Here is a 24,578-nt window from a genome sequence, read left to right on the forward strand (position 1 = left end):
GAATAAGAAATTTATAATAATTAAGACGGTGTTGTAAAAAAAAAAAAAAAAAAAAAAAAAAAAAAAAGGTGAAAATGAAAAAAACCCCAAAAAAAAAAAAATCCTATTGAGAAAAGTTATCTTTTTAAAGGGGAATAAGAAATTTATAATAATTAAGACGGTGTTGTAAAAAAAAAAAAAAAAAAAAAGGTTGCAATGTTAGAAAACCCTGTAATAATTAAATATTTTTTTCCATCCTTAGGTTGTATTTTACTTTTGTACTAATCTTTATAGTCTCATTTTTCCAAGCCACACTGCATGTCCATCTTTCTCTATGAGGCTTACATCTAAGTGACTATAATATATATTTGGAATTGCCATCAAGGGAACTGCACTTAAGCCTGTTAGCTTCCTAAATATTGCATCCAGGAAATACTGTGTGTTGCATTTGCGATATTACACATATTCCTATTATGCACATACCTACATTACGGTATGTGTATTTCATAGCATATTTAGACTGTAATGTAGGGCTGCATTATTCTAGGAGACCAATTGTTTATTTTGTAGTCTAAATGATGTTTACTATCAGCTCTTTTTTTATACAATCACAGTTTCACTATTCTCCTGGTGCTCTGACGTAGCTCTAAGATCTATGTGAGTTATGAGCACAGCTAAATACAGTTGAAATTCCCCTGCAGCTATTTTTTATGGCATTTTATGGCACCTGCTATTCTACAGACCTCCAAGTACTAAATATAAGCAGTCTTCAGCATTTGTGTTATTGTACAAATTAATACTGTAATAACTTTGCTCTGATAGATTGTGCAGCCTAAAAAAATAACAAAAAGTATGTGTGGAAGAATCAAGGCAGCCACTGCACCATCTGTCTTAATCATTGGTGGAAACATCATAATAAGGCTTTCTTTTCCAATACTTCCAGTAATGCTGTACTTTTTTTTGTAGGTAAGAAGCGCTACCTCCAAATTATCCAATTTCAGTTCAAATTAGGTGAACACACAATTTTTAAAAGGATAATTATCCCATACACAAATCCAGATCAGTTTCAGAATTATATAAAAAAGCTAATCCTGAGATAAGCGATCAGTCTTTCCAAATAGCAAACCTCAAACTTAACGAATTTTAGTGCATTGTAATAGAAAATCATGCCAAGTTACCAACACATTATGACAACATCCACTAAAACATCCATTACAGATTCCTGCTAGGAATCCGCTGTCAGAAACCAGCTGAGGACTACAGAGAAGCATGTGTAGAAGCTAGCACATGCTTAAGCTAAATGATTAGCTGGGTTACATCCATGCTGGATCCTAAAGCTTAGATATTCGTCTTCAAAAAGGACATTATGAATACACTTCCCAAATGCATGTAATATGCAGCTCCTTGATCAGTGAAATCTCTGTCTGGAAATTACATTTTGATGTAAAAACTGCACAATCTCCTTTCAAAAAATGTCATCAGCTGAACAAACATTGACCTCTCTCAACGCAAATGATGTAATATGAGTTCCAGAGCAAATCTTTGATTCATCAGTTCCTTTATTCAGTTTCTGATTATCAGACATCAAATATAAGACATTGCGTTCTGAAGGACTGGTTGAAAATGCAACCCAAAAATATATTCACCTTTGGCTGAAGCCAGTCCCCCTGGTTTGACTTCGGAGATATAAAGCCGCTGTACAGCATCCTCATCAGTAACTGCCACCGTGAAACCTGTAGAAGTTCATTAAGAGTCTGCTTGTCAACCATGAATCTATATTTAAAGGTAATCATTGCTGCGCAATAAATCTGAACCAGTTAGCTCCACTTATGATTGCATGCACTTTTTCTGAGCCCCCCTGTTTCAATAATTATCAGAGCGGACTCAATAAAGCCCATGAAGCAATCCATTTGATCCGGACCATTAGTGTGTCAAATTCCATACCGTAGCCGATGGTGCTGGACTCTGCTTTGTCAAAACGGATCACCTTGGTAACTCTGGGGCAAATCTCAATCTCTTTGTAGACCTGCCAACACATACATATAAATGCATATTTAATTGGAGAAAATGGAAGAGTGGCATTGCTGCAGGATTGGATAAGGTCAGGCTATTACTTTTAATAAAAAATGAACTGCTCCATGCATTATTCTGCAGAGCAAGTGCATGGGAGGGTTGTAGGGTCACAATCTGGGTTAAGACTATAAAGTGAGTGGGTGTAAGAAAGGGGTTTTGACCTCCCAGCACAGACCCAGCTGTGTGTATGGAGCAACACCGAGGACAGACAGCTGCGTTGTGTGTAATAGCCTTTACTGAGGAGAAATAACAACGTAATATCACCGGCAGAGGATGAAAGAGGGCGAAGTGAGTCACTGATCAAAGCAGGAAGATAAAAAGACTCTTGAGGAAAAAACCTAGTTATGTACAGACTGCGCTTTGAGAGAGGGTTCAGCATGTCACCTGCAAAGAATTGTCACAAAGAGAATTCATTTCAGGGGTTTACTGTGGCTGAATAATGAGATGAAGCTGTTTCCAGCAAGTGGGAGAGTGAATATAAATAACAAAAAAAACTCTAACCAGAGAGACACACAAAAATACAGATGGGTTTCATTCATAGTCTACACAATACACTTTGGATACAATTTTTTGCATAATTTACAAGGTATTGCAAAAATGTCTCTATTCTGTCGTGGGAATTGTGCATGCAATGCACATAGACTGAGCAATGGGGGCATAAAATATGCAAAGGTTTGCCTCCATTATTGTAAAAATAGCTCAAATTAATTTATATGGATATAAAGGTAAAGTTCAGGTTGGGAACTGTGCCTCATCTCAGAGTATGATCTAAGAATGATATCTAAATCTAGTGATAACTGTAGAATTTTATTTTGTAAAGTATTTAAAAACCAAAACTGAAACATGAAACGAAGCTTCTATTTACTGTTATGCACCTCAACTGTGGAAATTACTTAGTGAGTTTTTTTGTATTTACTTATTTTTCCATGAATATGACAATATCAGATTACAAAGAAGGCCATTCCATGCTTGTTCAACCTTTAAACACTCCATAAGCTTTGTGGTAAAACAAAAATTTTATATTATGCCTCGTTGCGCATATTCATTGTTTTTATCTGCTTATCGATTTGTTTAGGATTGGATTTGTTCCTGATTCTAAAAAGCACAATACTAAAAAGGTGCAATCTAAAAATCTGTGGATTGATTAAGTGCTTATACCATCCAAAATGTTCTCCTACCAAATCAGAGATCTCCTCTTCAGATCTGGGAACATAATAAAGCATCTGGTTGTCGACCCAGATCTTCACACGTAGATAATGACCAGAAGGCTCAATCTGATGGGTCTGAAAAAAACAAGACAAGGAAATATTGCTTCAAAATGTTGATTGTTATGTGTTTTCTCTCTAACATGCACCACAAGATGTCATTAAAGAATGTTAAGTCATCCGAAAGTTACCCTCACTGTAGAATATGTGTGAATATACGTAAAAGTAGCAAAAGACAATCAATGCTGGCTTGAGTGTTTCTTGATAGTTCCAACTATGGCCTACCTTACAGACGCTGCTCAGGACATCCAGTGTCATCTCTCCAGGCTGCACGATCGCCAGGACTGGCTTATTGTTTGGCAGACACACCCAGGATGGCTTTAGGTAGTCAGAAATCCAAATATCACTGTCAACGCTTTGCTGACGAACAGATGTCATGGAGTCTCCTGTTTTATTCTGTGAAAGTCAACATTTAGATGCTGTTTAACTGTGTAATCAGTAATTACGTCAAACAAAACCTGAAAAAATATAAGGGTTAGGGTAAAAAATCATGTGCATGATGATCACCAACTAAGGAGAAACAAAAAAGTTACATTTTATTCATAAGATAAACAAAAAAACGAAGGATTTATAAGTGATAAGGTGTGCATGTCGGTAATCTTTATCAAATTGGATTTATGTCTTTTTGAGGTATTTTTAACTTTGCATCAGATCTATAAACTGTTTTATGTCTTGTGTGTCTATATGCATTTACATTTGCATGTACATGTTTGTTTTTAGATCAAAAATTGTATTCTATAATCTTTAAGTCCATCACTCTGATCCAGATGATCAATTTGACGGGAGTATCGGCGTCTCTCTAGCTCTTCTGTTTGACCTCAAATTGTTTGTAACATATCTCCTCCTATCAAGTGACCACATTCCCATTTTTCCTTTCATTCTTCAATTCCACCCACCATGCCATCGATCAGCACCTCTCCTTCTGGTGCCCTTTCCCCTGTCTGTGAAACTCTCTAACGACTCGCTTCTGTGTTGTTCTTGCCAAAAATCTCGCAACACCCAAAATCAGACCCTTTGGTCTGAGATGATATTAACTCAATTTAGTCTTTATTTGTGTCTGAATGTTTAAAATGTTTAAATACTTAAATTATTCCCAAAGTACACATAAAACAACAATAAAACCTGGAAGAAAGTGTCTTTTTCCCAGACAGACAACAGGCTGGGAGGCCCGTAACCAGTACCTCCCCCAACTTCCCTGAACTCCCAGGCTGCTCGGCACCATCTGGCTTCCCTCCTGGCCTATCTAAGATTCCTCTGCTGGGGGGGTGAAGGGTTTCTATGAAGCATACATTAAAAATCTTCTGGTTGTTAACAATCAGACTCCCCAGAATATATAAAATGTCATTGTAGGGGCTGGCGTGTCAGAGGTGAAAAATCTGTGCTGGTAATGTGAAGTTTCTTGCTTTGTATCAGTATATGTCAAGGCATGCTATCTCTTGCGGTCATCCCATTCCCCCCACCCCCTGCCAGCTGAGGTGGGGCGTGGGTGGAAGGAAATTGATCTCTCCTCCTGCCGCAGGGGGCCCTCACAGCGAGAGTGGTTTATTGCCCCAGTTTTTCTTCTGTCTAAGGGGTTCAGACACAGAGGCCTGTCTCTTACTCTCCCACAGTCTTTATTCTAACGCTTCTCATGAAATATGGAGCCAGCATGCTTGTCCTTGCACAACCTCTGCCTAATTGCACTTTTTTTATGCATAGTTCAATTTATATCACGAAAATCATCATTTATCTTTGATAAATAATCATATAGATCGAAATGAGCTCCATATTGATTGCTTTGCTGGAGTATTTATTTTGATGTTTGATTTTTGGTAAATTGTGGTCAGTACAGAACAACGCAGGTGAGAACAGATGGTGGAACACAGCCTGACACTTTGGTAGCAAATGTCTGCATAATTTGAGTTAATGATCCACAAATATCAGAGTGGGTTTGGCTCAGTGGGATCAGCCGACAGTAATGTCTCCTGTGGATGGTTTATGGGATTTTGATTAGGCCAAGTGCCTGGAGCTAACTTAGAAAAAAAAAAAAACTATGGATATCTGTCTAGACTGATGTGGGTCATTGGTGAAATGTTCTAATAAAACTGTCAATTTAATAGCAAATTGTTTACCAATAGTCGTTAGGGATAGAGAAATGGTTAATGTGGTAAATTATCTTCTGATGCACAAAGCCTCAAAAAGTCTAGTTCAACATCCTGCAGAATGATTCACTATCTCTTAATTATTTTTTTATTGTTTGTCATGCTTTGCTTCCATTTTAAAAGAAAACAAATCTTTTTAATTTGGTTTGTGTTATTTACCAAAACAAATTAATGCTTGTATGTACAAGATAAAAAATAATACATGATTTATCTAATTATTGTACCAAATAAACATCTTATGGGGATGTCATCCATTGCAATGATCCCTGTTCAATGTTTAATTCTTTATTGAATCATAATTTGCTACAACTGAGTCAACGCTGTGCAGATGAAGACTGAAATTTAAAGTCTGGCAATTGACTCTCAATCCTGTCGTAACTCTGATTGGGCCATTCATAAAATATTTCATCTTTGACATGGGTTGTAGCTCTGACTCTATATTCAGGGTTGTCATCATGTTGGAGATTAAAAATCAACTAAAATCTGTAGACATTTCTACCCTTTAACAGTTCTTTCAAGATTGCCTTAGGTCCCTCCACTTCACTCTCAACTCTTATCTGTGCTTTCCCTGCCAGTGTATGATGCTAGCACTGCCATGTTTCACAGTGTGGATGATGTGTTTTAGGTGATGCAAAAGTTTGTATTTTTCTGTTCTTTTTTTTATTGTTTGTTTGTTGACGTTTTATCTTTTCATTTTATATATAAGCTAAAAGGTTTAATTCCGGTCTCAGTTAAACTGTACTCATAAGTCTGAGATCCTCTAAAACACAAGAAGTAACTAAGCTAAAGGTTGTTGTTAGGTGACAATAAAAAAACAGAAAAAAGTGGTCTGCTATCAGCAGATATCTGATATCTGTGAGTTGCTTTCAGGGGCGCTCAACCTAGTGGTTAAACCTACACTATGGTTTAGCCTAGTAGGCTGAGTTCATTCTGATGATTGCAGTCCCGTTAATAGCTGATTAACAGGATGTTAATCAGTTATCAATGGAAATCAGCTGTGCTTAGGCAGAGAAACCTCTAAAACCTGGAGGAAAGCAGTGGAGAGCAGCCTAAGTTGTTATCCTCGAACAATGCCTCATCATACTGTGCTGTATGACTGTCATTTTTTCAAAGCCTATATCTCCTTATTCTCTCTCCCACCACTGGATCCCTCTTTCTCCATCATCATGACTGCCTCATTTAATTTTCTCTTCACAGTATTGCTCTAATTTGTGATCATCTAATGCAAAAGATATCGATGTAATGCATTCGGTTGTGGTTGTAATGACACTAAATTTTGAATAGTTCAAGACGCATTTATGCTACTGCAAGGTTTTCTAAGATCCGGATTCATCTAAGGGTGTGGGAGGGAGTGTTAATTTTAAACTTTCATAAACCAGTAAATTTCTCCACTTACTCCACATCGAGTCGAGAAGTGGGTGCCTATAAATGTTAAAGCAAGAGATCGTGAATGACTTTAAAAAAACTTTGCTCGCTGGTGCAAAGCATTGCAGGGGTTTTGTGCCTCCCCCAGATAATCCATGAAATAAAGAGCTAAAGAATCGACAAAAACCAAAGGAGGTGGAAAATTCAGCTATGCCACTGGCCTCAGGGTCTCTATTCTATTAAACAAGCACAAAGATGCATCAGATGCCCCACTGATCTTCCTCATGGTTAACAAGAAAGCCAAACAATGACAAGTAATTAGCCCAAAGCAAAAAGAGAGCTGCTTCTTTGTGTTTAGCCTTCAAAAGAATATTACTGTATAGATGTAAACATACACTGATGAAGCCTTTTTCATCTCACTTAAAATACAGCTACTATAACTACAAAGAAGCCGTGATAAGTTGTGACCTACTTTGGATGGCACTGAATAGTTATTAGGTTCTTTAATTTAAAAGCCCCAAGGGTTTAAATGCACCTAGTGTTTAAGAAGCCATTCAGCTAAAATGTCAGTATTACCCATGTTTGACAGACCCAAACGCCTGCCATGTTTTAAAATTCTGTAGCTTAATCTCTTAAGATTATTTGACCAGATTGTATATTGCCTTTAAATAATGTAAATAATTTCAAGGGGTATTATATGACATGCATCAACCTTTCTCCATTTTTCATTGAACAGTTATGAAATTGGAAAAAATAACTGAAATAACAACAAAAAATATTTTAATTACACATTTATATGTAAGTACTTTAAAGTGTTCTAAAGAAAAGTAAAAAGATTAAAAGGGGCGAAAAAAGGCCAAATTTAAAAGATTAAATATCAATCATGAAACCAGGAAAAGCTGACTTTCACCACCTCGGTCATGACTTTCAAAACTGGTAATTATAGACACAGAAACTGCAACATTGGTATGCACATTTGCATATCCGTCTTTCAGTAGTTTGCATGTTTCTAAGAATCAGCAAATGTACTCATGTAGGCAAACACCTGCTATTTTGATCATTTAGCAGAAACTCTGATCTGAACAAACATATTCTACATCTGGCCGTAGTGTGTATGCATTTTATTTACACTATCTAATCTAACCAGGGGCCTCATACTTGCACATCTTTAAAGAGAAGTAGAGAGAAATCTTTAAACTTGCTCCCCTCAAAATTTTCAGGTGCATCAAACTGTGCATCTTGATTGTTGCTCTAAAGTAATTCTACCAAGACTAATATCAAATATTAACAACCACTGAGACCTAACACTACAATATACACATTTGTATTCTTTTGATTAGTTAAATACTTCTGTAGCCAGTTTATTTCACAGGGTTCAACTCCTTTGGATAAGTTAGTTAAATTTAGTTCCTCATGTATATGTTTAACACAGTAATATTGGTTGATTAAGCTGGTTCTTACAGATTTCTGGTTGGCAGGGTCTTCAAACATGCGCTCCAAGGGTTTCCTTACATGATCCATCCCATTATTAAACACCTTTAAGAAAAGAAAAAGAAAGTAGAGGTCAAATGCACCTAAACACAACAGCTTAAGTTTATCTATTTGGGAATTTATTAACAGGCTACCACTTTCAACTTAAAGCATTGACAACTATATTCATTCTTACAATTACTGGTTAAGATGTTTTCCTTAGAAATAAAGTAAAGAAGTTTGAACCTGCTGAACTGAAGGATGTCCCTTGGTCTTCCTTCTGGAGGCAGTATCTAGACCCCAAAGGGAGGAGAAACGGCTACGTCGTTTACTGAAGGTGCGCTGCACAGGCTGGTTTCGCTTCCTGATGCTGCCCTCAGTTCGGGCAGACACCTATAAAGCCAGGAAGCAAAAATACATATTTGAGAGAAGAAAATCCTATATTTGATGTTTAATCTGAATATATCAATGATTCTACCAGAGATATTTTATTTACAAGCACAATTTTTTTATTCAAGAATTTGTGATTTTTTTGTGGACTGATGTTGTTATATTAGCTGTGTATCATTGTTATCAATCCACACTAATAATAAGGATATTTTTTTAGATTGGATCTAAAGTATCAGATCATGATTAAGGCATTCTGAAATCACTTTTATCACTGCAATAGCCTCAAATGCAACTACATTCCTGTTAGTTTAATTTCTAGGGCTTTACATCATTCTCATCTAGCCCTGCTTTACACAACATATGCTTTAAAGAATGCAACTTTATTGATTTCCATAAAAAGTTTTTAAAATGTTTATTTTTTTACTTTTAAAAATAACATTTAAGGTTTAGGGGATACTGCAGCAGAATACTTTCTGACTTTCTAATGTGTCAATACATTCAGTACTTGCTGTAGGCTTTCATTTCTAGGTTATTGTTTTATTTGATATGCAAGTATTTTTTTTTTTTTTTACATCTTTTTGTAACATGGTTAGAATATCAGAGATGCTGTGTACATAACTGCATACTTTTATTCTCTCATTCAGTTCAGTGACCCAATAAGGAGAGGAGATGAAAAGCTCTTGGCATTTCTGGGCTAATTCACAATCAAGTCCTGAACACTGAGCAGCTCAGATTTATTATGTTTCACCAGAGCCTGACAGTATATATGCATAAACAGTGTGCACACTTTAAGCTGTGTCAGTCTCCTCACTGTTCATAAGAAGCATTCTGTTCAAACCTAATAGATCAAACCGTCTGGAAGATGCCTCTTATCCAAGCAATGTGACAAAGAGAGTCTTTTAAACTCATTAGGAATTAAACTAAATAAGGAAAGTGAAGGAAAAAAGTATTATATTGCTATGTTATATTGTGCTTAACCATAAGCCTTTCATTTTTAGTAATTATTTCTATGGCAGGTGTTTTTTTTTTATATTTTAGTGAGTAATTTTTTATTACAGCAAACATTTAATGTGTAATAGCGGTGACATACTGATATAACAAGGCAGGAAACATACAGAATTTTGACTTAAAATAAGAAAAAAAAAGAGAGTAGATGCACACAAAGGAAGAGAGATTGTGGGGAGTAAAGTAAACAGAAACAAGGGAACAGAGTGTTAAGGCTGTTTGTGGGAAAGGAAAAGTGCCGCAGGGATGTATGCTTACTAACAGTGATTATATTGATCCACCAATCACAAAACAAAAAAAAAAAAAAAAAAAACTGAATTCCAATGCTGGGGTGTGGGGCTCCTCTGTGCACAGCTGTTTCCCAGGAATATAAACTGATCTAGAAGGCATAGAAAGCATCAGAACTGCCACTAACAGAACTTTCAATTTTTTATTTTTAACTTATTTTTACATCAACCTGTTTCATTCCCCTTGAATTATTCCTAAATGATTAATACGAAGTCTGATGAAGCTCATCGTCCTGTGAAGATAATCACTAAACAATGTGACCCATCTCTAACTAAGGATTGTGATTAAACAATGACGTAAAAGCTAAGGGTGTTTCCCAGCAGAAAGCTACCTATAAAAAGCTGCAGTTATAAGAAAATACTTCTATAGTTTAATGTAAGGTAGTATCTAATTAATCTTTATGTACAGCTCCACTTAAGGGCTCTTAGGAATCATATGTCATACCTACTTTTACAGATGCATTACACCTTATTAGAGGATGTAAACACTAAGAAGAAAACTGTCTTTTCTATGTTTCTTTTTTTCCCAAATGTTATTTTCACCTGTTCAACAGAACAACTCTGATTATAATGTCCAAAAAAGGCCAATTATTTATTTTGAAATCTAAGTTTGTGATCTTTAATTAAACAAATATAAAAAAAAAAAAACATATTTCTTTACATCAAACTAAGTGTTGATTATATAAGCTACTATAAACCAGATACTAAATGATACATGACCTAGATGAAATATTACACTGTTCACGGCTTCATTTACCCTAGTAACATAAGCCATGAAGCAAACAAATTGACAAAGCAATGAAATACAAAAGGCACCAAAAATTATGAAAAACAAAGCAATAACAGAGATATCATATGGCACATATTGCATAAAACAGCTGCAGAAGAAAAAATATTTGCTTTGGTCCAGAACAAATCAGCTTATGTAGTTCTAACCAGGGGATGACTTGGAACTTATGAAATGACTGGAAAAAACAATAAGAAAAAAACTCAACTTAAAAAGGCAGAGATGGTTATTAAAGGAGGAGCGTGCCACTTAAATGACAATGCAACTCTAAGCAGAATTTATAACCCGATTACACGTTATATATAGCTCTAAAGAATAACAAATAGGGATAAGAATAAAAACTTATGTGGTGCACTGGTGAATTATCTTGGTTAAAACACCATTAACTCTTCAACAGTAAATTATACTTCTGGAGAAAAACATCAACCAACAAGTCTGGTAGGAATTATTGTGCAAATGTTGCAGTTTGTCTATTTGCTGAAACTTAATGCTTCTGTACCTCCTCCTATGTTAGTTAAACAATGTCTTCCCTGTGAAATCTTTAAAAGATCAAAAACTGTAATTGTCAGTGATTTTAGCAAACAACTAAAAACTAAAAGTACTAATATATCACACAAAGACAGGATGATAAATCTTAACTCTGTTCTTTCTGTTTCACTTGTACTGTTGATTCTCCAGGTCCCTCTTTCTGAGAGGGTTTTTCATTCTTTAAATTCTTGAAACACTTCAAATAGCGACCATGGCACTGAAATGCCTTCGTTTTGTGTCACAAGTTAAATGCGTCCAGAGCACAAAGGGACAAATAAATGCCTTTTATGCTTGGTTTGATTTCCCAGCCAAAGCTTTTGATGTGTTAAGTTTTTGATGTGAATATTTTGACATTTGGAGTGAGAAGGAAGTGTATGTCAGTGCACACAGTAAAATATAAAACAAGTGCAAATCTATGTAAAAAGGTTGAAGTGCTTTGCAAAATTAAGCTGATTAACTACTTGATTTTATTGCAATTTTATCTGAAAAAGAGGATGACAAAATTGCAAAAATTGAAAGCTATGATAACTTAGCTTTCAATTATTTTCAAAATGATATAAATGGGTCTAAATGGTTTCTCAAGGGTTGCTATGATAAAATTAAGGAGACAAATAAAAAAATACATTTAAAAGTTAAAACTGCTTGTATGACATAATTAAAAACGTATAATAGACTAAATAAAAAGCTGTAGAGACATCAGTTGCTTTACTTTCTTTCATAATAAAGGTTGTATCACTTTTTTTAGTTATTGCATCTTCATCAGTGCCTTATAAGGGAATCGCAAATTCTTGTTTCAGGTAGGCGTTTGTCACAAGATATTCACATCCACAAAAAAACACCCACTCTCCCCAAGCTGGGCTGTTATTGAGGGTCGACAGTTTCCAGGGTCAAATGAAAAACCTACTGGAACAAGTAGAGGCATGTGCAACATGTTTAGAGGCACCGATTCACCCTAAGAAGGAAATTACTGAACAGCTAGGAGGAAAATACTCGTGTGAGGAGGGATGAATGCATGTAATATGAGTCTGTGTGCATGAATGTGCATGAACATTTTTAGTCCTACCAGTGCATGGAAGGAAGACACAGAGAAGATGCCGAGGCGACCCATGGCCATTTTGGTTGGGCGTGAAGCAAAGCCTAGGAGGCGTTTGGGATTTGGAGGTTCGCCGCCTTGCAGACTGGCCAGGTAGCAGCGACAGCGGAAAAGATCTATGTGGAACCGCTCCAGGTTCTGCTCCCACAAGAAAATCTAACAATGAGAACAAGTTAGAGTTAATAATTGAACATAATCTTTGATATGTAATTATTCATTGAAAGTCAGATTCCCCAATATGCAAAACTTTTTCAGATTTAAACACTAAGCAAGAGCAGAAAGCCTAAAGCATGCCTAAAGGTTTGCCTGGTGTAACACAGTTGCTTGGTCATTGTGGGAGCAGAGAAATGTGGGAGTACTGAAGGCCCTACAGCGAGGTATTACTCACCAACACGGCCCCCACCAGTCGCCGACCTGCTGTGTTATGTGCTGAGAATCACAGAGTGGGCCGTGGGAGGTGGAACATGAACACAACACAAACTAGGCCTTATTTGCATTAGTTTTTGCCATCATCTGTTTCTTCAGCTTCATAGGGAACACTTTCTATAATACCTTTTAATTCAATATATGTAGATACATGAAACCAGTTTCTGAATTAAACAACTTTCGCATAGTTCTCTTCAGACAAATCAGTTGTAACGGAGGAAACTGACTGGAGATGAACAAACAGCTTTATTGAGGAAAATCAAATACATCTATTAACTTCATTTTTTTAAGCAACTTAAACATCTAAAAGACTTTTCATGCAATTTGACATTTAGGTTTTCTCAAGATCAGCATGGAGTTAAACAAAATAATAGTTCTCACATAAAAGAAGTTAAAAAAAAACACTATTACCTTATCTTTAATTAAAGTGTGGACTCATTCAAACAGCTGTCAAACAAAATCATTCATGTGGGCTTTGCATGTGTTTCAGCATGTTACAGCAATTTTAGCAATGAATTTGAATAGCTGTGATCATTTTAAAATATTTGTGGTTAAATATGCCCCCGGAAGCATATTTGTCTGAGTGATGCTCTACAGATAAGCTGATTTAGAGCCCCGCTGAGTGAGATTCCTCAAAACTAAAAGGAGCTGCTTTACGCATTAAAATAAGAGATCACAACCAAAGTTTATATACTGCTGTGATCTGGATGTTACAGTAAGTTCTAATTTTTAATATCGAGTTAATTTTTTTTTTATTTCTGATGTCCTGTTTATCAATCAGATTGTAGTTATAGAGGTTTTATACCTGCTCCAGAATGGTCTTCCTCTTCTTTGGATCAGTGACATTGGATAGCTGCATATCTCCCATCTTCTTCATTTTCTCGTCCATGTCAATCTTCTGCTCCAGTTTGCGGATCTCAGTCCAGAGCAACCTAACGGTGTCCTCCCTGTGGTGCTGCCGAGCGAGAGCCGCAGCACACGCAGAGTGAATTGCCGTGATCCAGTTCTCCAGCTCGGTTTGGCCCGACGTCTAGGGAGAGATAAAAGTAGTTTGTTGTTCCAAACGTAACCTTATCACTTTTTGGCAACTTTTTAATGCATTCTCCACATTCTCCTCTTCTTTTTTTAGTTTTTTTTTCCTTCTCTGACAACCTGTCTCTGATTATAGTTATTATAGTTTTGCATCATAAATCACATGTCCAAACAAAACCAAAAAGAAAATTTTTTATAAACAATTCTGTTCTTTAACAAAGCAAGCCACTGACAGCTATATAATGTAGGTTACAATATTACTTTACAGATAAGGATGTCAATTTGATCTTCTTGTCATTTAAATAATCCTTTCTCATTGGCTTATAGTAGAGAGATGGGGCACTTATGGGGAGATTTCATGAATATAAATGAATGTGTTTCAATATATGCAATAGTCACTGCTGTGGATAGCTGTCAGAGTTTGACAGTGTGGCCTTTAAACATGTCAGACATAAAACAAACACAGACACGGGACTGTCGTTTTCCGCACACATGGCTAAAGGTCAAGCATTTATGTGTCAGACACACACAAATCCTCAGAGGAAATCTTATATTTTATGGTCATCCATCTTTGCTACTTTTCCTTTTTATGTGTTTTCTCAGTGCAATTACAATTAAATTGATTGTCCCTTAGAACAAAAAAGGCAATTGAAACTTTTATTAGTTTTTTCCTGGAATTTTCCCACCTGGAATAGAAATGCGTCTCCCATCGAGTTGCTGAGACAGAAGACATAGTCTTTCTTGGGGTGTTCAGGCACGGCCTGTACGATGCTGTTCTCCACCCACAAGGCATGTTTGGAAACGCTGTTATGGTCAATTACAGAGCGACCATCAGATTCATACAGGAAGAGGGTGCAGCCTTAAAGAACAAGAAAAAAGAAGGAGGAAAGGAAATGGAGACACTGTGATAAGCCCACATACAACATTTATTCCATTTAGCCAAAGCAGTGTTTACTTATTGCTATGAACTTTTAACTCGAGGTCAGGAAGATTAGCCACTCTTGCTTATTTTAGAAAATTGAAATAAACAGAAAATGCAAAGAGAAATGCAGCTTTGGATTCTGTTTCTTATGAATTTTAAAAGGACCAGATTAGATTAGACACAGATCCTGCCATGAAATTAAATTGTGACGAGGCTGAGCAGAGCTAATGCATCACCACAGAAAGCACTGAGTGAGAAAACAGTAAGGGTGACAAACAAGGGCATCGGCTGAGTTTAGTCTGATGTGATTACATTCTAACAGGGGAGGGAGTGTAGAAGATTAAACAAATCAGGGTCATGTTAAGATGCTTTTCTGAGTATGACGCTATAGCAGTAAGGTTTTCTTCATGAAATAATGTTCTTTTTTTTCCCCATATGTAAAAAAAAAAAACAAGGTTATTAAGAGCAAAACACACTTGTGTGATTTACAACAACAGGACTAGCAATGGAAATTTGTTCAGGGTTGTTTCCAGATAAGGTTAACTACAAAATGCCTATCTTAGCACAAGTATGGTCTGAACATAAATTTGAACTCTCAGACAAATAAGAAGGTTTAAAAAAAAAGTAAAATCAAAACCTGTGGATTTATTTATAAGCAGATTATTTTGACTTAGGAATGAGACAAGTGAATGTGATATTTTGTAATATAGGCTAGTCAGGTTCTGTCCTGAACAGAATAATATACGATATGTGATGCCATACATCAGAAGCCATAGTGGAAGATGATATAATATGATTCGGTATGGTTGGATACATCATTTATTTTCACCTTGAGGAAATCTGTTGCAGAATCTTATCTTGCACAGCCGGAACAAGAAAATGGTTAACCAGTCAATCTGATATGGTTCAGATACAGATGGTATGAAGGCATAAAAATAAAATTTTAAAAATCGCTCATGTGCAGAAGCAAATGTTTCCCTCTAAATCATCTTACGCAGTAAAGTATGAGCTGAATATTCATAAGGGCTGATATGGAGCAGTATGTAAAATCATTTTGAAAACCATGTGGGCACAAATGGTTTTTGAATTGCAACCTGGAGATCTTTCATTTTATTTAACAAAACAAAATATATATACCGGTAGGCTAAAAACCTTCCAACATGTCCAGTACCTTTTAAAGACACCCAGTACTGTTTCCATTTGCGCTTTGTCGCAAGTTCCACCTTCTTGTTTTTCTTATGAACCAGGAAGTTCTTCACAGTTAAGGTTCCAGCTTTCCTGACTGTGCCTTGTGTGCAGCCAATCCCAGCGTCAGGTGGAAAGGCGCTGCTGAGCGTGCCGCTGCTCTGCTCATCACTTACAGCAGAGCAGGCCTCCTCAGGGCAATCTGTGCCCTGATTAGTCTGATGAATGATTCAAAGTGAAACATTTTAGAAATGAAGCAAGTATACATTAGAAAAAGAAATTAAAATGCAAATTATGAGGAAAAACGCATCAACTAACCCAGACTTGGCTGTCTAACTCCTTCCGGAAATTCTCATACACTCCTCCTCCTCTGCATCCCTCAGAGCCTCTTCCTTCTCCTCCACCCGCGCTGCTGCTCCCGCTGTCACTCCCATTACAGACGCTGCTCTCTGTGGCTGAGTAGAGTGAGAAGGAGGCCGACATGGCTTTACACCGCCGCGAGATAAGCTCGCCGTCTGCGTCCGTCTCTGTAGCAACGCCATCAATGCCACTGTCGCCATACTCGCTTCCTTCCCCCAAGACGCCCGAGATGTCCTGCCCAACAAAAAGCACAAGGCAAACCCATCATTCATGCATGTCTATTTGAACCATCAAAATATAATCCAGTGAATTAAACTACACTCATAGTGACCTAAATAACCAATTTGATAGTGTAAGAATAGCTATTTGATTTCTTAAATCAATATGACAGCTGAAATTTACGCTTGGATGATATATATTTTTGTGAATATACAATAAGCAGTGCAGGACAGTTGCTGAAATTAAATCCCTGAAAAGTTTAATGTGCAGGAAATCTTCATACAGTAGACGTTTAAATAGTATAGATTTTTTTTTTTTTCAAAATGAAGCCACCTACATTTTAAAATTACAAAAAAAGCTCTCTTATTTCTTACTAACGATAACCTGTTTCTATTTTGCTGTGCTTTTGATCTATTTATATCTTAAAACTCCCTCTTTCTAGTCAGGCAACTTATAATAAGCTCTTCAGATTATCTGCTTTCCAAAGGTGCATGTGAGTTATGAGAATCAGCTGAATACAGTGCATGCTTCACTCAGTGTTGCCCTGTTGGTTTATTTTTAAACCAAAGGCAGGTATTATGATATCTATGAATCCTTAATTTGTTCAGCTGCAATTAAATGATACGATTGTGTTATAGGTGAGTATTTGTGAAATAAATGTACAAAAGCAGTGGAAAAAAAAGACAAAAAAGATTAAAGAAAATGTTGACAGTAAAATGCAGGACACCCCTGGATGTCTTTGACTGGTAAGCATTGAAGTGACTGTTGTCCTGACCCACTGAGCTTACGTAAAAACGTTCATCCACGATGTCCTTCTCAGTCATTTCTGAAGAGAGAAAGGGGATTTGAAAAAAGGAGACCTGAGAAACAGGATCTAACCTGAGTAGTGTGTGCACGCCGTCCCTGGAAGGCAGGGCAGGGTGCAGAAGGGATGCCCAGAGCCGACAGCCCCTCAGAAAGACAGTGAGATCGTCGACAGGGGAGGGTGAATGCTACATAGCCACTGCTGTCCTCCTCATTTGGAGACATTAAAGCATCGTCTCCTTCTGCATCTTCGTTACAGTTGGCTTCTCTGTGGTTTTTAGCGTAGCGATTCCTCTGACCTCGGAGGCCTGCACGCTGTTGGCTGCACAAATGGTCCAGGGAGGAAGCTCTTTCAGTGGAGCCTATGAAATAAACAAGCATTTATTCCAAGGTTGATGTTTTTTAGAGCATTGACATGCTGGCAGCTGCAAAACCTTGCACAAGTTATGAGAGCTTTTAAGCATTTCTTGCTTTCTTTCTTTTTTTTTCCATTGCAAACTTCAAAAAAAAAAAATTTTTCAGAGCAACAACAAAATTAGTGCATATTTTAAATGTACAGTAGAAGGAAGAGGACACCAGAGGTGGGATAAGAAGGTCTTAACTCTCTAAAATCCAGAGAAGAAACCTGCAAATATCAGGTTGAGTCAAATACATTAAATCCAGTGTCTAATACAAGTCCTTTAATTAATTCTGTAATTTCATTAGAATTAGTTTAAAAAAGGTGTTTTTATCCATTGAAAAACCTACAAAATGATTAACCTCAAAATCATCTGAAAATCAGTTCTGGTCTAAATATTAACAGAAAATCTCCAATTAATTTAGAGAATAAGAAGCAAATTGATCTGTAATACTACCAATTGAAACGATTCCCATGATAACCCCTGCACTGCTTTTACAATGTTATATGAGTAACACCAGAATTTTACAATAACTTTAAGGTATAGTGGAGGATTTTCACGATTTTTTGAAAAGACTCTCCACTTGAAAAAAAAAAAAAAAAACGTACATGCACAACCATGTACCCATTCCCGAGAGGGAACGACTATTAAATGCGTGCGAGTGCGTGCACGAGCCCATTTGTCTTCGTGCATGCTCTGTGTAAAAGCTGCTTTTTGCATCGCTCATACAAGTAGCTTTTTTCTCATGGGTTCCCTAACTCTGTTTGTGGTTGACACTCAAAGCAGAGAAACGTGCTGTTTGCAAATAACAACTAGATTAGATATTTGAATTGAATGAAGGAAATAAGTAACATTATTTCAGTCATTTATTTGCAATTGTTACTAATGCTCTGCAACAAACTTGTAAATCTTCAAAAACTCCAATTCATCTTTCAGTTACAGAGTTGAACCTTTTTCTCTCTGGCATTTTTATGAGAATAAAGGAAAAACAGGCTGCGAATTATTTTGTGAGGAATTGCAGTTTTGTTTCTTTTCATCTTTGACTTCTTTATTGCTACTGTGTGTCTTGTGAATCCCAATGTCCACTCTGATTGCCAACGTCTGTATGTGTGAATGCAGAAAGCCTTTATATTATGCTGAGTCCTCTGATCACTTATTGGAGCCTTTTTATTCCTTCATCAGTTAAGTTAACAGCCCTTGCCTGATGTTAAAGCTCCAGTTAAACTAGCAAACCTGTGATTAACTGAAGTGCTACATGATGGACAGTAACAGATCTTCAATCAGCACAGTTTCTCAAATCATTTTCTCACTCAGTCAGTGCCTGTGATTTTCTCACCCTTTTCCCTTCTCATTGCCTGCATCGTGAACTAAATCAATACCTCCTGCAGATGCCTTTCAGGAAATATAGATACTTTTATTGTTAATACTGCTAATATATGTATATATGTCTATCAACATGTTAGCAGCAGAAAAGAGCATTGAGGTTAAGAATGGAAAAACAATATTTTGTAAGAGTTTTTAAGAAGAATGGACTTTAAAGCGGCATCACATGCCTGCACTACCTCTCGGACATGGAAAGTGCTCCTCCTCCTCTTCCTCTCCTCCGTCGATTATATCCTCAGTGCTGGTGAGGTTTTCCTGGCTCAGGTCAGACATAGAGCACTCCAGGCTGTAATCCCTCCACATGTCTGCTGACTTTGAACGTTTCTTTTTAAAAGCGCCTCCTTCTCTGGAGCCTTCTGTCATCCTCTGGAGGCATCTTTCATCCCCAAGTGCATCTCCTTCACCTATCGAATCCTCTTCTCCATCCTGAGCAATCGTGTCTGCCTCTGAGGTCTCAGGGGTTGGCGTAGCTAAGGGCTCATCCTCATGCTGATAGGAGTCTGTCCTAATAGTCATAGAGACACGTTGCGTCCAATGAGGGTTGATCCCCAACTCTCCCAGTTCATCTGTGCCATTGAACAGTTCCAATCCACTCTCTGCTAGGGACTGTGGGATGCTTGGTGTGCTGGAGGAGCGAGTGGAGGTCTCAGAGTTTCTGTGTTCCTGTTTGACAGTGGAAGAGTGCCTCACCCGGCGAGTGACCGTCTTCTTGTTGGTAAGGCGGAGTGAGCGGGATGTGTGTTTGCGTGAAAGGTGCACCGCTCCGTTGCCATACACACCACTTTCCCCATTCTGACTCTCCACATTTCCCATTATTTAACTGTTGAGAAAGCAGAAACCAGAGAAGAAAACATATTTGAATGCATACTATAATGTATAACCTTCTTTAACCCCTGGATTGTTTTGATTCTGATGTTTTTGATTCAAATACTTCATAAGTAAAACAACATGATCATGATCTTCTTTATTTTATTTAAGGATCAATGCTAAAGTCATACCTGCTTGGATAGCTTCTATTGTTTCTATGCATTTGAATAACTGTAATGCTTTGACTTTGGACAAGTCAAACCTTCATTTAAATGTTTACAAATCATTAAGAATTCTGTTGCCTTGTTAGTAATTTATTCTAACAAACAAATAATAAACTTCCTGTTTTATATTAAGTATAGCCATTTCTAAAACAGTTTTATGAATGTAATACAAATTATATTCAACAGATAGCAAGCAGTAAACATTAAGTTCTCATCCTCTCAATTCAAAAACGTTTTTTTTTCTTTCTTGTCCAGAACTGTTCACTTGGAATCAAGCTTTTCTTTTTGTGGCATGAAAGCTCTTTAACAGGCTACTGCAGCATTACTTTGATTCCCTAATTCTTAACCCTTTCTAGGGCACTAAGTGAAAAAACTTTGAAATTATTATTATATTTTTTTTGTCAAGAGTGTCATTAGAGGTCAGAACAAGACCTTATAACTTTTGAAAAAACAAGGTAGGTGTAATTACAAAAACAGTCAATGCCTTAATATGGTAAAATTATCCATAGTGCTTCTGTAAGAAATTACAGAAAGAAAGAAATACAATTTTGTGTTATAGAACATTAATTCTTATTAACTCTTAAAATTTGCTTTTTTTTTTTTTATTAGCTTTTTTTTTTTTTTTTTTTTTAATGGTAGAGCGGAAGATATTCACAATTTTTTTTAAAGACCCGCCCTATAGACTTAAAAAAAAAGAATTAAAAATGCACGTGAACAACCCTGTGCCTGTCCTGAGAGGGAACACCTATTAAACGCGTTCGAGAGCATGCACGAGCCCATTTCTCCTCGTGCAAGCTCCGTTTAAGAGTTGCTGTTTGCATCGCTCATACAAGCTTACTTTCCAAAGAAGATTTGCAATTTTTCCACTATGTCAGACTCACCATCTGTCAGTGAAAATAGAGACAAGCACGTAGGACGGCCTTACGTAAACCTATCACCAGACTGATTGACATTTAGTAGGGCCACTTATTTTGATGATCCACCCGGAAAAAAATATCCTCCACTATACCTTTAACTTATTAAGTTTTGTTTAACTTAACATACAGTAGGTAACATATACCGCACAGCTAATAACATTAGATTACTGCCTTGATTCTATGAAACAGTTTTATTGAGCTTAAAGACCTTGCAGACCACTTATAACCTCTTGATTTTGCCTTTTTTGCTGCAAAGTAGTGTTTATATCTAAGTTGCAAAAAATTGTAACCAGGCTATTTAAGGTTTCACTTTAAAAAACAGTTACAAGTAAGGGTTAAATTGACAGTAGTAAGTCTTTATATCTCTTATCTTAGGCATCGTTTTATACTCTCTTTTATGTCTATATGGCTTTGAAGCCCCTTTTTTGTCTTCTTCACTGTCAGTGATTTTTTTATGATGGAATAAACACATCTATGCGCCTCATAAATAAATAAGTAATCCGCTCAAAAGCTTAAAATATATCTCTTAGATCTCGGTCATGTAAAGGAAATGTAACTGCGATCATCTTAAACGTGTTTACTGAGAGAAAAAGGAAAACATGAGCTGTCTCTGTTTTTGCTCTATTTCACTTTTTTTTCTCTTCAAACTCATTTACTGACATTGCTGCAGAAGCTACTGTGTCAGATCCTATTAATGTTTAACAGCTGAGCAAAGCTGATTAGAAGTAAGACATTTAAACAAATGTTTTAAATGTCTGTTTATACACTTTTATATATCTTTTATTTTATTCACAGGAATATATGTCCCTATGAGCAAAAATTTTATATTGATTCACAATACACTTCTTATGAGGCTTCTCCATTTATCATAAGGTACTTATCCTGCAAACCCTTTATATTTGTCCATCACAAAAAAGATGCAAGAGTCTATAAAGCTTGCCACAGAAGGAAGTGAAAACTCTTGACCAAGTGAGAACCCTATGAACCTAAAGCCTTTTAGCAGTTTATTTGCATAATTTAACTGTAATTCAAATAATCTTCGTCCAGAGATGAGTTGGAAATCCGATAACTTTTTTTTTTGGACATGTGTCATCAGATCCTAACAGTTAATTTGGTTACTACATCACGCACAGGAAAGCTGCACACAATATCAAAAACCGATAAAACCGAAAGAGTGTACAGAGCCTAATAACTGAAAATGTTTTACCTTCACATTGTATATGGCTAAAGCTTATTTGACATTGTTTTGAATGCAAAATCTAAATTTTCTTATTTAAACATAAAAGTGTTCGGACTAATGATACACAGACACCTAAAAGAATACTTTTTCAGCATATTTTCTACACGGTTCTGTAATCCTTCCTAAATTTGGCCTATTTGCAAACGTAAACAAAACAAAGCAGGTTTTCGGGTACATTTTTAGGTACATTCAGTGTCCCTTTAAGTTTAGTGCTTAATACTATTTAGGAAGAAACAGTTGCAATGCCAGCTGCTGTCAGATCAGTTTGTCCTCTGTGAATTACACATTTCCAAACACAAGCTATCAGTCCCTCAGCTGTGAGGAGAGGGAGACTAACAAACAAGGTCTTTTTTCTCATTTCTAGCTGGAAAATCTCTATGTTGCATTTATCTAAAAGCAAAGATTCTACATATAATATATCCACCTGTTTGACAGGAGCGGGATCACCTTCTCCCCCTCATTAATGGGTTCTGCCCTTCCATCAATAACATGATCCACACGTTAAAATGTTGGGAACACTTTGCCCTAAAAAAAAGCAGACAAAGAGGAACTTAAACATCAGTAAAATGGATACAGAGGAGAACAGATGATAAATACAGTTACTGCTAAAACTAATAGAAAAATATCCTAGAGATATGTGATGTAAACCAATTTTTTTCACACATAGGGAAAAAAACCTCTGGATTTATTCAAAATAATCCAATCATTCCTAGAGTAAAGTTATTGGTATTGGTATTGTGATGATCTTGGGTCGCTGTTCTTCAGCAGGATATGGATAACTGGACATACGAGATGGGAACACAAATTCTGCTCCCAGGATAATAATTCTGAAGCAGAATGTTGAAAATAATTCCTGCGCTTTAAGCTCAAACACATTGGTGTCATAACTGAAAGCAAACTAGCAGCTCCACCTCTGAAGGGCTTAAGGTTAAAAAAAAAAGTTGTTGTTTTTTTGGCCCAGTCAAAGTCTATTCAAATATACATATCCAAACATAACCTGCTGGCTAAACTAAAACAATTCTGCAATAAACATTGACAGAAATTCTCCTATAGTGATGTAGACAAATTTTAGGTGACCACAAACTTAATGCTAATCATGTTGCCAAGGGGATCACAGCAAAACCATCTTATGAGGATTGAAGTTAATATTTCTCACATTATCAGTGGCTACCATTAATAATTTAATTTAAATCTGTTTATTTACGTAGCGCCAATTCACAACACATGTCATCTCAAGGCACTTTGCAGAGACAATTCAACTAGATCATACAGGCAGATTGGTTCAAAGTTTTTTATCTAAGGAAAACCAGCTGATTGCATCATCACGCCTAGCATGCATATGTTACGGATTACTGGATAATTGTCTAATGATGTGGAAAATGCAAACCATAAATGCAAAAATAAAAAAATACAGATGTGTTTTTCACATAAATCTATGGCTTCTGAGAAAATGAAATATAGTTGAAGTTCTCTAAATAAGACACAGCCCAGATAAAAACCAGCAAAGAGAACAGAAAATCAGATATCAATTTAAAAGCTGCTGTGCTTATCTGAACAGTTAGTTTCTAGGAGAACTACCCTCACACTCTGGCAACTCCAATTCAAAAAGGCATGTACAGGCATGAAACATTTTGGGGGGAAAAAAACAACCCTTGTCTCCCTGCCGACAAAGAAATGTGTTTAACCATACAAGCATACCATTTTCTTTCCTGAATAACATAGACATTTACCAAAATGATCTTATTTCCAATGACACCAGCTTAGAGCTACTGGGTTATCCTTTTCTGCAATACTGATTGGAATTTATTCAAGTACAAGCACAGCTACTTTTTAAGTTTATTCAACAAATATCTCCAATTAGAGATGATTTCCAATTAATTGCTCTTTGTAAGAACAAGGTATATTTTAACAATGGTATCTCTCTCTGTAAGGAAGAGTAGATGTGGACCTTCTGATTCCCCCCAGGGTATCAAGACAATTATCTGATCTGACTCTGAATCTCAAGGGAAATAAGCAAGCAATGAAAATAGAGAAACATCTTCTGCTGGAGATATATAAATAAATCTTGATCAGTTTGAAGACAGATGGCTCACAGCTAAGGGTCTGCATGGTAGCTTTACATGGTGGTAAGTCCCCTCAGGCAGATATTCCAAGTTTTCTTGTATAGAAAACTGCAGAACACCTTTTTATTTTTTTTTTTTTAGATTGGCAATGCCGGTATGTTTAATGTGTTGCTATTTCATAATTTTGACTCACTCACTTGTCTAACACATGTTAA

At 36.5% G+C, this 24,578-nt stretch overlaps 1 protein-coding gene across 1 annotated transcript in view; it reads right to left on the reverse strand.

The window, feature by feature from the left end:
• LOC107087930 (T-lymphoma invasion and metastasis-inducing protein 1-like) overlaps positions 1 to 24,578 on the reverse strand; it is a 73,674-nt gene that overhangs the window by 27,999 nt on the left and 21,097 nt on the right. The window contains exons 2-15 of the mRNA XM_015379785.1: positions 22,725 to 22,825; positions 19,292 to 19,932; positions 17,407 to 17,693; positions 16,267 to 16,542; positions 15,935 to 16,166; positions 14,528 to 14,700; positions 13,615 to 13,839; positions 12,354 to 12,539; positions 8,540 to 8,686; positions 8,285 to 8,359; positions 3,543 to 3,713; positions 3,231 to 3,335; positions 1,924 to 2,005; positions 1,626 to 1,712 (exon numbers count right to left, since the gene is read on the reverse strand). Of these exons, the coding sequence (XP_015235271.1) occupies positions 1,626 to 1,712; positions 1,924 to 2,005; positions 3,231 to 3,335; positions 3,543 to 3,713; positions 8,285 to 8,359; positions 8,540 to 8,686; positions 12,354 to 12,539; positions 13,615 to 13,839; positions 14,528 to 14,700; positions 15,935 to 16,166; positions 16,267 to 16,542; positions 17,407 to 17,693; positions 19,292 to 19,925 (2,680 nt within the window). The 5' untranslated portion in view covers positions 19,926 to 19,932; positions 22,725 to 22,825. The remainder of the gene's footprint in view (positions 1 to 1,625; positions 1,713 to 1,923; positions 2,006 to 3,230; positions 3,336 to 3,542; positions 3,714 to 8,284; positions 8,360 to 8,539; positions 8,687 to 12,353; positions 12,540 to 13,614; positions 13,840 to 14,527; positions 14,701 to 15,934; positions 16,167 to 16,266; positions 16,543 to 17,406; positions 17,694 to 19,291; positions 19,933 to 22,724; positions 22,826 to 24,578) is intronic.

Source organism: Cyprinodon variegatus, unplaced genomic scaffold (genome assembly GCF_000732505.1).
Source record: "Cyprinodon variegatus isolate N-32 unplaced genomic scaffold, C_variegatus-1.0 Scaffold199, whole genome shotgun sequence".
Taxonomy (NCBI): domain Eukaryota; kingdom Metazoa; phylum Chordata; class Actinopteri; order Cyprinodontiformes; family Cyprinodontidae; genus Cyprinodon; species Cyprinodon variegatus.